We start from the raw sequence: 16,125 nt of genomic DNA, 5'->3' as shown, positions 1-16,125 counted from the left end.
GTTCTTGTTATAGAATGATCAAGATTTGAATATGTGTAGGCCTGTGGAGGCTGGTGGGAGGAGCTATAGGAGGATGGGCACATTGTAATGGTTGGAAAGGAGTTTTTGGGACAGGGTCAAACACAGTTTCCATACGTTTGATACTGTTCCATTTATTCCATTCCAGCCATTACAATGGGCCCGTCCTCCTATAGCTCCTCCCACCAGCCGCCACTAGTGTAGGCTAATGCAATTGTGGTGTTTTATTAAACAAGGACATGAAGATAACGCATTTATGGTTTTATGAAATGTGTTTATTACTAGCCTACTATACATAAAATACAGCTAAATTAAAAACAAAAGACACTTTTACTACAGATTAGAATACACATGTTTTTTGTAGTATTGCAGTTATATATCTTGGCCTACATTAGGTTAAATTCAAAATGTCATTTCAAAATCTAAAACAGGCTCCATATGAAAGATATAACATGATTGGAGTGGTCCCCTCTACATACAAAATGCGGTATCGTATAAATTAATTGGCTCATTATAAAAACGTAAACATTTTATTTGGCAAATTGTTCATCAATTAAATGTTCAATTTAACATTTGAGTTACATTTGAATGTATTCTCGTTATTTTCTTTACCTAAAGCACAGCTATTGTCGTAGTGTGGGGCTTAGTTGCAGTCAGTCAATAATTGCTTTGTCTACGAGGAAGAAAAGAGGAGAGTGCTGTGAAAGAAAGGGATACAGTAGATGTTTCTAGCAAGGCATTCATCAGGAATTCTTATTAGTGGACTATATCATGCATATAGCCCTACAGTATAGTCATCCCCTCCAGTGTTCAGTGATACTGCATTTATCAACTACACACTCCTTAATTGTTTTCATTAATTATTACTCAGGTCAATCATTATGTGCTCGTATATCTGAGTTTTCCCTCTAAAGCTGGAGGCCAGCAGAAACTCTCTGTTGTCAATGGACACCACAGAGAATGCCCTTGGTGCCTGGATGTTCAGGTCCTGGAAGTGAACAAATTCACCCCTCTTCAAATCCCACTGATAGACCTGCGTCAGGGAGTAGTCGCTGCCGAGGATGGCGTACTGCCAGTTGCCGATGGAGACTGGCTGGAAGACCATGGAGCCCCGCGAAGGCATTGTCTGTACCTCTTTGAACATGGCACCGTCCCACCTCATCACCTTGGAGTCCCCAATAAAACGCGTCAGGCAGATGAAAAGATCACTCTTCACCTTGAAGTGCTTGACCGCATACACGTCCTCCATTTCGGGGATATCAGTGCGCCTGTCGAACTGCTTCAGACTCTTGCTCCACTGGTAGATGACAGGCCTCTGGGAACTGCTGGCTAGGATCAGATGGGGCTTTCCAGAGATCTCCAGGTACTCCACGTCTGTGTCACGGTACCAGAGATGGAGGGACTGATGAGAGTAGAACCCATAGCCGTTCCACTTGTACACTGTGGTAGAACCGGCCTTGGAGCTGTCGGCGATCACGAAGAAGGACTCACCGTCTATGAGGAAAGTCTCAATGTCATTAGGTTTCCTGATTTTTAGGATGTCAATATCCTGGATTTTGATGAATTTGTTGGCTGAAATGTCCCGCTTGTAAATGTGAGAGCCACCAAAGAGCTGGGCTACGAAGATGAACAGCTGATTATCAATCACCATGGGTTTGCATACCACAGTGGATGTACCTGTAAAACAAGGACCAAAAAACAAAGTATTAGAACATAGGAACATGAAGTCAACATTTGCGAGAAACACTAAATACATATACACTATACATTTTAGGATGCACAAGATATAGTACGACACTGTATTCATGGCATATCATTTCGACATCTCGTGATATAAAATAAACATTGCTCACTTTGAATGCTGTCATAGGCTCTGAAAACAGTTTCAACGTGATCCCATTCCAGGAAGCTGCACGTTCCAGTAAAGGGCTGAGCAAACACAACAAACGTATCCATACCAAAGGTAAAGGACTCCACTGAAATGGACTCAAACATCAGTGGCTGATAAGAGGCAAACTCTGCAATACAAAACAGATGTAATGTTTCAATGTTTATTCGCCAAGTGCAAAACCGGTGTAAGACAGTACAGTGAAATTCTTACTTGAGAGCTATTTCCCAAAAATGAAGCAATAATAATGTAGATCATAGAAAATGGAATAGAAAAACAAGAAGTGTGATGTAAGTTGAACACAAGAATGCAAATACAGTGCCTTCAGAAAGTGTTCACACCCCCCTGACTCCACATTTGTTTGTGTTACAAAGTGAGACTAAAATGGATTAAATTGTAATTTTCTTGTCCACTCAAAATACTCTAATGTCAAAGTGGAAGAAAAATGGAATACCCCTTTGAGCATGGTGAAGTTCTTAATTACACTTTGGATGGTGTATCAGTACACCCAGTAACAACAAAGATACAGGAGTCCTTCCTAACTCCGTTGCCAGAGAGGAAGGAAATCACTCTGGGGGGGGGGGGGGGGGGGGGGGGGCAACCAACTCTAGTTTAGGGTACCCAAAAGGCTAGAGTCAGCCCTGGACATTCATCTAATGTACAAGTAGGGTGAGTCAACATGTTTTTTCTTCTTGCTCGCACGGTGCACACACACACAAGCAGAAATCAATACCATGGACTGCCACATGTTATTTAGCAACGTTGATTGGACTAAAACGTTTTTGGTATCTTTAAGTTTGTTTTCACTGTAATAGACTAAGCATAAAATCGAATTTGTCACATGCTTCATAAACTAACAGTGAAATGCTTACTTACGAGCCCTTCCCAACAATGCAGAGAGAAATAAAATAATAATAATAAATAATAACACGAGGAATAAATACACAATATTTTTTTTCATGTTTTGGCAGCGTTTACAGCCTCAAGTCTTCTTGGGTATGACACTACAAGCTTGGCACACCTGTATTTTGGGAGTTTCTCCCATTCTTCTCTGCAGATCCTCTCAAGCTCTGTCAGGTTAGATGGGGAGCGTCGCTGCACAGCTATTTTCAGGTCTCTCCAGATATGTTCGATCGATGTTTGACCACTCAAGAACATTCAGAGACTAGTCCTGAAGCCACTGCTGTGTTGTCTTGGCTGGTCGTTGTCCTTTTGGAAGGTGAACCTTCTCCCCAGTCTGAGGTCCTGAGCGCTCTGGAGCAGGTTTTGATCAAGGATCTCTCTGTACTTTGCTTCGTTCATCTTTTCCTCGATCCTGACTTGTCTCCAAGTCCCTGCCACTGAAAAACATCCCCAAAGCATGATGCTGCCACCGCCATGCTTCACCGTAGGAACGGTGCAAGGTTTCCTCCAGACGTGAAGCTTGGCATTCAGGTCAAATAGTTCCATCTTGGTTTCATCAGACCAGAGTTTCTCATGGTCTGAGAGTCCTTTAGGTGCCTTTTGGCAAACTCCAGGTGGGCTGTCATGTACCTTTAACTGAGGAGTGGCTTCCGTCTGGCCGCTCTATCATAAAGGCCTGATTGGTGGAGTGCTGCAGAGATGTTTGTCTTTCTGGAAGGTTCTCCCATATCTACAGAGGAATTCTGGACCACTGTCAGAGTGACCAACGGGTTCTTGGTGACCTCTCTGACCAAGGCCCTTCTCCCCCTATTGCTCAGTTTGGCAAGGGCGGCCAGCTCTAGGAAGAGTATTAGTGGTTCTAAAATTCTTCCATTTGAGAATCATGGAGGCCACTGTGTTCTTGTGGACCTTCAATGCTGCTGACATTTTTTGGTACCCTTCACCAGATCTGTGCCTCGACACAATCCTGTCTCGGAGCTCTACGGACAATTCCTTCAACCTGTGGACTTGGTTTTTGCTCTGACATCCACTGTCAACTGTTGGACCTTATATAAACATGTGTGTGCCTTTCCAAATCATATCAAATCAATTTAATTTACGACAGATGGATTCCTCTATCAAGTTGTAGAAGCATCACAAGGATGATCAATGGAAACGGGATGCACAATTTTGAGTCTCATAGCAAAGGGTCTGAATACTTATGTAAATAATGTATTTCTGTTTTTTATTTTTAGTAAATAATGCAAAAATGTAGAAAAACCTGTTTTTGTGTAGATTGAAGATAAACATAAATAATTTAATAATTTTTTGAATAAGGCTGAAACGTAACAAAATTTGGAAAAAGTCAAGCGGTCTGAATACATTACGAATGCACTGTAGGTGGGCTACGAGCCACTGGTAGCTTGCGATCTACCTTTTGGAGACACCTGGACTAAGGTGTCTGGGATGATGGAGTTGATGTGTGCCATGACCAGCCTTTCAAAGCATTTTATGATTACAGATGTGAGTGCTACAGGGCCATAGTCATTGTGACAGGTAGCCTTTTGAGTTCTTGGGAACAGGAATGATGGTGGTCAGCTTGAGACGGGGGGATTACAGACTGGGACCAGGAGAGGTTGAAAATGACTGTGAAGATGCCAGACGTTATGAGAACCGTCTTGCCCCGTGGCCTTGCGAGTATTGAACAGATTAAAAGCTTTACTCACGTCGGCCTCAGAGCGAGATCACCCAGTCCAATGAAATGGCGGGGGCCCTCTTGCACAGCTTGGTGTTGTTTTTATCGAAGCGTGCATAAAATGCATTGAGTTCGTCTGGTAGAGAGGCATCGTTGGGCAGATCACGGCTAGGCCTTCCTTTGTAATCCGAAATGGACTGTAGCCCCTGCCACATACGTCGAGTGTCAGAGCCGGTGTAATAGGATTCCCATATTGTCCTTTTGTCTGTTTGATGGCTTTGCGGAGGTTGTAGCGGATTGGGGAAGCAGCAAACCTTCACTGTGGGGAAAGCGTCTGCAATGCATTTCCTGATGAAGCCGGTGACTGTGGTTGCCAGCTCGTTGATGCTATCGGTGCAGTCCAAGAACATATTCCAGTCAGAGCTAGGAAAGCAGTCCTGCAGTATAGCTTCCGCTTTGGGTATCATTTATTTACCGTCATTGTGAATAAATGTCCACGGAACGCGTCACGGGTACTTCCTGTTTGGGCTTCTGTTTGTAAACAGGAAGCATGAGTCATGATCTGATTTGCCTAAGGGGGGGGATCATGGTGGGCCTTGTATGCTTGCATGTGGGTTGAGTAACAGTGGTCTAGGACTTTAACGCCCTTAGTGGCGAAGGAGACGTGTTCATAGAAGTTGGGAATCAAGTGTCTTAGTGACACGGAAATAAAATTACTGGCAACAAGAAAAGCAGCCTCGTACAGTTCGTTAAGTGCCAGCTTGTTGTTGTAGTAGGCCTGAGATGGAATATCTACATCAACACTCTCGAGAGGTAGGAGGGTCTGCATTTACAGTATTAGTGTTATCATTTTAACTTTATTCTGACTTGTAATTAATTTACAGTCTTTGAGTCTATTGTGTAATGGCCACTGCTGAATAGCATGAAGCAGCAGTGGTTAAGGAGATTAACATTGCAAGGTGTGCAATGCATAGTCACTTTAACTCTTCCTACATGTACATATTACCTTAATTACCTCGACTAACCTGTGCCCGAGCACATTGACTCTGTACCGGTACCCCCTGTATATCGCCTCGCAATTGTTATTTTCCTGCTGCTCTTTAATTATTTGTTACTTTTATTTCTTATTTTTTACTCATCTATTTTTTCCTTAATAACATGTATTTTTCTTAACTGCATTGTTGATTAAGGGCTTGTATGTAAGCATTTCACTGTTGTATTCGGCGCATGTGACAAATAACATTTTATTTTATTTTAAATAATTGCACCAATCACCTGCAGTCATGCAGTCAAAAGACCCGGGCACAAGGTCATTGATCAGTTTCCCTTGAAAAAGCGTGGGCCCACTGCAGAGGATCTGATCAACCATCGCATTGGTGGTGCGCATCCACTCCACCAGCCACTTTAGTTTGCAGTCACATTCCAGGTTGTTCCCTTTCAGATCCCTGGTAAAACAGGTTAACACAGTATGCATAAATCAAAACCTGAATATTTTGAATGAAAATAAAACACTTTTTTTTGTTTTACATAAGTGCACTTTAGATGGCGATGTTGCAGATTAAGCGGCTGGTTATGTGAAGAAAATAAAAAATACTCACACTTTCACCAAAGCATCCATGCCCTTGAAAACATCTTTGGGTAATGTACCCAGGTTATTATAGGCCAGGCTCCTGATTAAAAAAAAGGAAAACATTGTGTTTTAGACCACAAAATACAGTATGTCCTGAATCAACACAATACATTGTCTCTGACTTCCAAAAAGAGTTGTTCTTGGAACTCAGCATTATGTTTCCCCCTGTCACTGGGTGGGCCCTGACTGTCACTTCGGTCCAGAATGAGTAAGGAGGAGAGGTCACAGAGCAGATATCATGTTTTGTTTTGCACCCCAGGACATATTGTTACTGGTTATAATTCGATTGTCAAGAGTACACAGTACACTCAGACAATCTACTGAAAATAGTGAAAGGCGATACATTCTTAGAATAAAGATTCAGCAAACGTATATGTCCACTCATGTTTGTCTTTTTTTTCTATACAAAGGAGTGTAGGGGAAACGGGATGGTGGTGACACAGGACAGTTGTAACACTTGCAATTCCTCCAATCAGGGGTGAGGTAGAATCATATGATTCACTGTGCACATGCTCAGTTTAGTCCTGAATCCTTATGTGAAAAAAGCAAGTCACTGTGATAAACTCTGCAAATTCTATTGACAGAAATCTGATTTTACATTTACATTTAAGTCATTTAGCAGACGCTCTTATCCAGAACGACTTACAAATTGGTGATTTTGAGGTAAGAAAGTCATTATTTTGACTGAATGTGTTTTTGTGATTGTATAAAAGTGTAGCTTCCTTCACCGAACTTATATCAGGTTTATAACCAGTCTATGTAGAGATATTTGATGCAAGTTAGCAATGGTAAAGTTTTAACATTTAGCTAAAATGGAAGCTAGCTAATGGCTAGGGTCAGGGTTAGTTGTAACATGTTACAATTAACCCCGACTAAAACTGGATGTTTTTGGTACATGTTTTCTTTTACTTTCAGCATGCCTAGATCATGGAAAAGAAAGACAGACAGGGAAGTACGTCTCCACACTTTGAAAAGAACGTAAAATGATGTAACAGAGCAGGGGGAATCAATCAGATCAGTTGCAAAGTTGTATGGCATATGTCATGTGATGCTGTGCAGATTCTGCAGATTCTGCAAAGAGAGAAAGAAACCACTGGAGAAGGGGTCGAGAGAGCTTGTAGGCTACCGTAGTGGAAACAGGGTCTTCGTTGACGAGCAGGAGCAGAAGTTGTCAAGAGTATCTCTTGAAGGCAGCTGATTTATGCCCTCTGTGCCCACTGCTATCCATGCCACCTCTCCAGCTGCCTCCCAGGACACCTCTCCAGCTGCCTTCCAGGCCACCTCTCCAGCTGCCTCCCAGGCCACCTCTCCAGCTGCCTTCCAGGCCACCTCTCCAGCTGCCTTCCAGGCCACCTCTCCAGCTGCCTTCCAGGCCACCTATCCAGCTGCCTTATAGGCCATCTTTCCAGCTGCCTTCCAGGCCACCTCTCCACCTGCCTTCCAGGCCACCTTTCCAACTGCCTTCCAGGCCAACTCTCTAGGCCAGGTGGAAACGCCTGATTACTCTTCTGATTTCAACCCAAAACAAATGTTGCTCTTCCTAAAAGAAAAACAAATTGAAAGAAGCAAGCCAAAACAAACCACACCAAACAACAACAAAAACTGTCCTGCTTCAGAATTATTTTTTAAAAAAATAAAGCAGATTGAACCAGAAGATTCAGATTCCTTCATCGAGGAAAACGTCTGCATGGAGTGCCTGGAGCACTTTAACAATTTCAAGTCCGAGGAGGTCTGGTTGCAGTGCTAGGAATGCAAATTATGGAGACACCAAGCCTGTACCACTGTCGCAACTGTGACTGATTAAATGCTCAACATACAATCACACACACACCAGAAATGTTCAGGTGTTTAGTTTAGCCTAGTTGTTGTCTGGTTGAGAAAGACCATTTAGTTGAGGGTTAAATAACATGCCTAGTTAAAAAGTTTTTAAAAATTAACATTTTTATATGTATTATTATTTCTGCCAAACAAAATGTTAAACATGGCAATGTTGCTCTCATGGTCTCAATGAAGGCATTCAACAATTAGTTGCATGTCATGATTTATGAACTTTTTCAATCTGTTACAATTCACCCCAAGCACTTTTACAACTAACCCAGATCATGGGGTAGATTGTAACACTTCACTCCTTGTATTTAAGACAACACCATGCATTTGCAGTTTGTATATATAATAAAGTGTTACAACCATCCCCGGTCTCCCCTATTAGCAAATATTCTGTTGTGAAAACTGGAAGTATTCCCAGTCAATGAGGTCACCAAGTTTACATAGACCCACCACAGTGTCCTTTGGCAACTTGATATGGCAGAAGTGAGGGAGGCTAACCTTGCTTAACATCACTGAAATAGGATTTGCATCATATGCAGTTTTCACAATCATACAACACGTACAGTTGCTTAATATTTGAATGTACCTAGGGGAGGCCTCAGTGAACAATGGTTTTGATAATGCTATGCACCATGGGAAAAGCAACAGAGGTGCGGACTAGAGTCACATGACTTTGACGCAAGTCACAAATTTGATGACTTGAGCCTGGATTTGGAAACTCAAGACGTGGAACTCAACTTTGCCTCGAGACTGATGACTTGAAATGATCTGGCCAGGTTGTGTAATGTTTTGTCATTCATTTTGTGGGACACTTACTCTCCATGCAGCCAGAGACGTTTGACCAATGACCAGACATCAGCATTGGCGAGCAAAGGCACATTACCCGATTAGTGACCATAAAGCGCTTGTTTCATTTTCTCTGGTTTTGTTTGTCAAAAAACTGAGTAGCCTGTGTTCATATTATCCATATAAAATACAGTTTAGCAATCTGCAACGGATCTTTGCCAGAACAATAGGCTACCTGGTGATTTAATTGTTAATTTTCATATTTCAGATGATAGGCCTTGGTTGGGTGAATTATATACCTCAGTGGTGGCTCCTGGTTATATGTCTAAAGATAACTAACCTAGGACTTCCTTCAATACTTATAGGATGAAGATGTAACATATTAAATAAATCACAATATTTATAAGGAAGAAAAAGGCGACAGACAGACCATGCCTTCCAACTGATCCTCAACCTCCACTGCATAGGTGATAGGTGAGAATTGTCTGTTAATTGAATGATTAGAATATTCCGCCCTGAAACATATAATTGTATGGAATTGATTATAATGTATGAAATCATAATCAATAAATGTGTAGTCATAGTCAGAATTAGGTCAAAACAATATGTCTTTATGGTATTTCAAACACAGACTGTCTTGAGCTTGGTGCCGACCTGACTAGAGATTTGGGAGAGAACTGGGAGTACGTCTCAAGGACAAAGTCACTATATCTGTGGGCTGGGAAGTGAGACAGACAGTGTGTGCGTAGCAGAACATGTGTATGCTTATGTTTGTGTGTATGTGTGGGCATGAGAAGTCAGTATAAAATGAATTGATTTGTATTCTTGATTCAGAACGTTCCAGTGAATAAACATTTGATTTTGGTAGACTGGGTCTCGGTCTGTTTTCGTTTCTATCAGTATCTTACAAATCCTGATAAAACAGACTGAGGGTAACGACATACAACATTCGCGCAGCGATTGTGCGCGCTTGTTCGACCTGTGTGCGTGCGCGTGCTTGAACGTGATCACCAAACAAATTTTGGAACTGCATGTATGGAAATCCTCTCCCTACAATTTGACGCAAATCAGCAATATGTTCGCTCGTTCATAGGTTCACAAACTCGTTGATCCGCAACCTCGAAAAATGAGTGTTTCAAAGCTTGCGGGTCAAAAAGTTTGAGAACGCATGATTTGCTGTAAACTATAGGATCGGGTGCGTTGGATTGTCATATGCAGCTCCAAAATGGTTCGGTGATCAAAAATATTAAGCTAACTGTTTACTTTGCAAACTCACCCGCAATGTGGCATCAAGCAACAATTACTAGCATAGGCCTACGGATCTTTTGGTAAGTCAATATAGCTTGAAATGCATAATTTACTTTTGAAGCTTGCATTTGGAATTTGTTGTTAAAATGAATTATTATATCATCAAAATGTGTTGCTGACAAAATAATGAAAAGAGCTGTCTGGTAGCCTCAATTGACAAATATTTGTATTTGAACAAGTCATTGCATGTATAGATATTTTTTTTAATCTTGATTTGAGACTTGACTTAATAAAAAACGTGTGACTAAGAATGCACGTCTTGGACTTGACTCGAGACTCGACTCGTTCTACTTGAGACTCAGACATTGAGACTAGCTTGTGACTCGAAAAATGTTCAAGTATGGTTAACACAATATGCAAATGACACAAGTCCATTGTTCTAACACATTTTCCATGATTTCGGATTGTAAATCAAGTAAAAAAGGACATTCTTATACTTACAGGTGTATAACTGCTTTTAGGCCCCGGAATGCATATTGTGATATTGTTGCAATTTTGTTGTTTTCGATAAACCTGTGAATGAGTTAACATTTAATAACATATTTTGAGATTTAATCATCATATGATGCATTTGAGGATCGTATCCAATAGAGAGAGTACAACTCACAGGTACTCCAGATGCGGTAGACCTAGGAATGCATCCTCATCAATTGAGTCAAATGTGTTGGCAGTGAATAGGCTGTTAAGAAAATAGTTTACATTCCAACATTTATATAACATTTTTTGCTTTTACTCACACTTGAATATAAATATTTCAAATTGTGGTTGAGTTTCCAAGCAACCCACTGCTAAAAAAATGTGAACCACTTCAATTTCATTTTCATTTTCCTTCTGTTCACACTTGTAATGTTTTCTTACTCTGCGTTTCCAAAACAACTCTGTTTCACAAGCCTATAACAATAACATATGTGGTCCCAACATAACTTGTCATAACATAGCCTATTCAGTATTATTCATATTGCCCACAAACTCTTGACTCATTTTGCATCATTAGGCATGAGGGAAACCACCATGCCACAAATGCATGTTTTCCTGAAATGTTTTCACACTGTAGCCTATCATGGTGAGATATGGGTGGGTCCTCAGACAATCGATTTACTGCAGTGGAGTAACAGTATTCCCGAGAAAAGTTTTTGGTTTCATTTCATTGGGCAGTTTTTATTTCAGCTAAACAGCCAATACCCTACGCCCCACTGAGTTCATGTAGGGTGTTATTACATAATCCTGCTTTTCCTCTGAGGAAGCAGAACTGTGCTTTGTTAATGCACATGGACCATCATGTTAACGTATATTATAAAACATCGTTTAGTAACGTCAAAACTCACAGAAGATGTAGCGCTGGAGAGTGTAAGAAGCTTCCTCCAGTGATTTGGGTGAATCCTGATTTGAGAAAAGATCTGAATAGAAACATGGTAGAAAATATTCACGTTATTGATAATATATCAACCATTTAATTTGATTGTAGCCGTACATGATTTAAATTAGCTGCTTGGTTTGCGGTGTTATTTATTCCATTCAACATGTTCCTAATACTCGACAAAGAGAGATCATACGAAATCCCCATCATAATGCCATTGCCAATATTATTATTTGAATAATTTACTATATTTAATTCCAAGCACTTACAAGGAAAGGACATCAGGTGGAAAGCTGTGAGGGACCGATCTTATATTTTCACACATGGCATTATCTTTGGAGCACGTACAAGATGCGGGGCATCTAGGTTGCTTCACTCTTCTGCTTTCCGCTAAAAGCAGGATGGTGGCGACGCAAAGCAAGACCGTGCATTCTTTCAGGGTTTTGTTTCCATATCCCATCCTTTTGGTGCTCTCTGGTGACAACCAGTCCGTCGAAGATTTCTGAACATGAACCTCAATTAAATATCCAAACTTAAAATGTTTCAATGTCAAATCTTGAATGTCTGTATTTGCTTCGCGTTATGCAGTGATGCATGCAGCTTGTATCTCAATGACCAGGCAGGCACTCATCCAAAAGATTCGTTCTGCAAGGCGCAGTATGTAAATGCAGGACAGGGAAAATACGGCAAACGTCACCGATCCTTGGACGGATTAAAATCCTCCAAAATACGTTGTCATTCCAAAAGTGAAAATGTACACAATGTAGGCTACGCAATTTGATATTGTATATTTTTGTAACTAGGTTGGCTCTGTGTTTTATTATGAAGGTCTGACTGAGCATCTATTTGGCTTGTGCATATATATAAGAAACTGTAATGAATTTCCTCCTCTTCTTCCGAAGAGGAGAGACGAAATGGATCAGAGGACCAATATGTGGCGTGGTAAGTGTCCATGGTTCTTTTTAATACGTTATGGCACACATGAACAACTGACTACAAAAAAACAAGAAATGTGAAACTCAAAACAGTCCTATTTGGTGCAATCACAGAGACAGGAACAATCACCCACAAACACACAGTGAAACCCAGGCTACCTAAGTATGATTCTCAATCAGAGACAACAAATGACACCTGCCTCTAATTGAGAACCATACTAGGCCGAAACATAGAAATACCCAAATCATAGAAAAACAAACATAGACTGCCCACCCAACTCACGCCCTGACCATACTAACTAAATACAAAACACAGGAAATAAAGGTCAGAACGTGACAGAAACGATGAAAGCCTCAGTCCCTGGAGAGAGAGCTCAGAGAGCTGCGCTTATTTTATGACTAGGTGGTATGGAGCCCCACAGTGGAGGTGTCCTAGTACCCATAAAACGTAGCTGTCGATCAGGAAAATGGTTCCAATTGTTTTTCCACCATTCATTTGTTTTCCATAGGGGACTTTAGAAACACTTAAAACAAGGGCTGTGTTTCGTATAGGCTAACCCTGGCATAACGTTTTCATGTACATTTCTCTGACAATGTGACTTATCAAAATAATTGGCTCTATATACACTCAGATTTGAAAATGCTAATTAGCATCGAAGTAGACTTCACACAAGACTACAAATCCCTGCAAGCTACTGCACGTCATCTCTAGCTGACACCTTTGCTAGCAGGTATTGTCAATTTAAAACCTGCACAAGACACTTCACAGTTCAGTCCATTTAAAGATATGTAGCCAATTATTCATTACTACATTTAGCTAACATTATATCATTAATACAGAGATTCTTACCTTTGCCTCGATTCAGTCTTCACCAGATCATCGTGGCATTTGTAATTCTTTATGAAAGCCACATTAGCAGCTAATTAGCATTTTTGGGGGGGTAAATACAGGCAAATATATTGATAAGTCACCTTGTCCTAGAGAGATTTACACGGTTATCAAAATGTCACTCCAGGGTAAGCCTACACGTTACACACATTTGAAGTGTTTCTAAAAAACTCTATGGGAAAAATGAATGGTAGGTTTTATGGGTTTGTCTGCGTTCAAAACAACTGGGAACTTGGGGAAAAACAAGCTCTGACTGGGAAAAATAGATTTGAACAGTCATCCAACTTGGAATTCCAACTCGGGAACTCTGGCCTCTTTCTAGTTCTACGACATTCCGACTCGAAGATCACTGACATCATGATTAGACTTCGTATTTCTGAGAGTTCCCAGTTACCATAGCAGGTTAGGAAAATGAATGTAGCAGGATAGGATAATTAGGTTAAGGTTAGGTAAAGGGTTAGCTAAAATACTCTCCTAACCAGCTACGAAAAGACACTTCCAGTCGTAGCTGTACTCCTTCCAGTCACAACCGGGACGCAGGCTATTATTAATGCTCGCACAAAATCCATGAATGTTTCATACGGAACGGCTCCTATTCATTAGGAGGATCTGTGGAAACAGCCAGTGGGACATCCCTAACGTAAACACTAACTTTAGCCCCTATCCTTACCCTAACCATCCTTGGGACATCCATACCCTACATAAGGGACACTTGTGTCATTTCCCTTATGGTTGATGAGGATCTCCATATGGCAAATGGATGGTCCCTTACTAGAAATCCTCGGGTGTTATTACCGTCCCCCAGGGCCTGGTCTTCCGGGAAGTCATCAAATAAAGTTTCCAGGACACATCATTTCCGCTATATATTTTTTTTAACAACTTTTTCCTGCTGTTCCTGAAAATTCCACCAGATGATGACTGGCTGTATATGGCAAATGGACATCACCAAATGGACATGGCCGTTTCTCGGAAACGGAACAGACTTCGAAGACGAAACTCGGTGAGCACAGGGGTGGCCAAATGTACTTTTAGCCCAGAAACAAGATGGCATCAAGGCCACAATGCTCTTTGAGTTAATGCACATTTTGTGGGATTAAAGGTAATTTTTAAAAAAAAATCAACGTTAATACAGCGCTAATTTGACCGCTTCACATCATAGTACATAAACCTATGGTGTAAGGAAAAATAGAATCAGATATTTAACGATCATACTTTACGAGAAATCGTTAAGTTATAGATCCAGTTGAGGCGGGTTTCAGAGCTCTATGTGATTTCTGTGATTTTTTTTGTACACACACACACACACACACACACACACACACACACACACACACACACACACACACACACACACACACACACACACACACACACACACACACACACACACACACACACACACACACACACACACACACACACACACACACACACACATTGGTGTCAGTATGTATCAGTTTGGTGTCAGTATGATATCTTATTGACTGATGGATGGCTGGCTTGATGGCTGACTTATTGTTAATTTCCAATAAGTTTAAACAGTGATGAACCGACACCAACTGAACATGCTGAAATCAACACTGAAAGTGTCGGCAAATGGTATCACCGTAGTCTCCATTCCGTGCCTTGTTCAAGGAGATGCCCCACTTGACCATAGTTTATGAAGCCTACATGTACATGTAGTCAGACACATCTGAGTTTCTCCCTAAGGATAACGTTGGTTTACAGGTTAAGCTCCAACTCTGCTTCTGTGCAGGCAATTTTCAAAATTCATTTTGCCACCTGTTCAGGGTCACCTGTACCTCTACAGATATCAACATGAATAGATTGAATGGTCCTTCATATCCTAAAGGGGAAGTATGAACTTCACTGTCAAATAAGGCTGAAATCCCAGAATGTGCAGGCTTAAATCATCACAGGAAGGGAAAAAAATAGCATCAACCTAGTCTTTAGGCCGTACTGAGTTCAAAGAGATGCCCCACTTGACCATAGCTCGCTCGGTCTGACTGCAGCGACCGTGCAAATAGTAGGCCCGGAATGAAGCCTGACTTGTAGTGATTGAATGATGCTTTAGCCATACTGCGGCCTCTGGGTCACACAGAGACACTCCGTTTTCGATGGGCTCATCAGGGGGAGGTTGGGGCGGATAAGCCACAGAGTTATTCTAGCTGCGCACGCAAGTTCATGTAGTCTGACACATCCAAGTTTCTCCCTAAGGATAACATGGGTTGACAGGTAATGCTCTACCTCTGCTTCTGTGCAGGCAATTTTCAAAATTCCTTTTGCCACGTGTTCAGGGTCACCTGTACCTCTACATCAACCTAGTCTCTAGGCCATGCCAAATTCAAGGAGATGCCCCACTTGACCATAGCTCGCTCGATCTGACTGCAGCGACCGTGCAAATAGTAGGCCCGGAATGAAGCCTGACTTGTAGTGATTTAATGATGCTTTAGCCATACTGCGGCCTCTGGGTCACACAGAGACACTCCGTTTTCGATGGGCTCATCAGGGGGAGGTTGGGGCGGATAAGCCACAGAGTTATTCTAGCTGCGCACGCAAGTTCATGTAGTCTGACACATCCAAGTTTCTCACTAAGTATAACACTGGTTGACAGGTAATGCTCTACCTCTGCTTCTGTGCAGGCAATTTTCAAAATTCCTTTTGCCACGTGTTCAGGGTCACCTGTACCTCTACATCAACCTAGTCTCTAGGCCATGCCAAATTCAAGATGCCCTACTTGACCGTAGCTCGCTCAGTCTGACCGCAGCAACCATGCAAAAACCAGACCCAAAATGAAGTCTGACCGTATCCATGTATAGTCTGAATTGTATATATTTCCAGATTATGTTTGGGGGGCATATAAAGAGCCACATGTGTGAATAGCAGCTGTCTCTAATGTTATTGGGGTA

At 41.5% G+C, this 16,125-nt stretch overlaps 1 protein-coding gene across 1 annotated transcript; it reads right to left on the bottom strand.

Annotated features, from left to right (window-relative positions):
• Positions 1-271: 271 nt before the first annotated feature.
• On the bottom strand, positions 272-12,052 carry lgi1b (leucine-rich, glioma inactivated 1b). Its single transcript, XM_046356710.1, has 8 exons — positions 11,662-12,052; positions 11,361-11,432; positions 10,643-10,714; positions 10,477-10,548; positions 6,083-6,154; positions 5,760-5,929; positions 1,872-2,036; positions 272-1,695 (listed from the first exon to the last, which is right to left on the bottom strand). Exons 1-8 carry the CDS (start codon positions 11,850-11,852, stop codon positions 875-877), a joined length of 1,635 nt encoding a protein of 544 aa, XP_046212666.1. The 5' UTR covers positions 11,853-12,052; the 3' UTR covers positions 272-874.
• Positions 12,053-16,125: the final 4,073 nt, after the last annotated feature.

This window comes from Oncorhynchus gorbuscha, linkage group LG07, assembly GCF_021184085.1.
Source record: "Oncorhynchus gorbuscha isolate QuinsamMale2020 ecotype Even-year linkage group LG07, OgorEven_v1.0, whole genome shotgun sequence".
Classification (NCBI taxonomy): domain Eukaryota; kingdom Metazoa; phylum Chordata; class Actinopteri; order Salmoniformes; family Salmonidae; genus Oncorhynchus; species Oncorhynchus gorbuscha.
The sequence above is the reverse complement of the archived record's forward strand: the minus strand, read 5'-3'. Positions and strand labels throughout refer to the sequence as shown.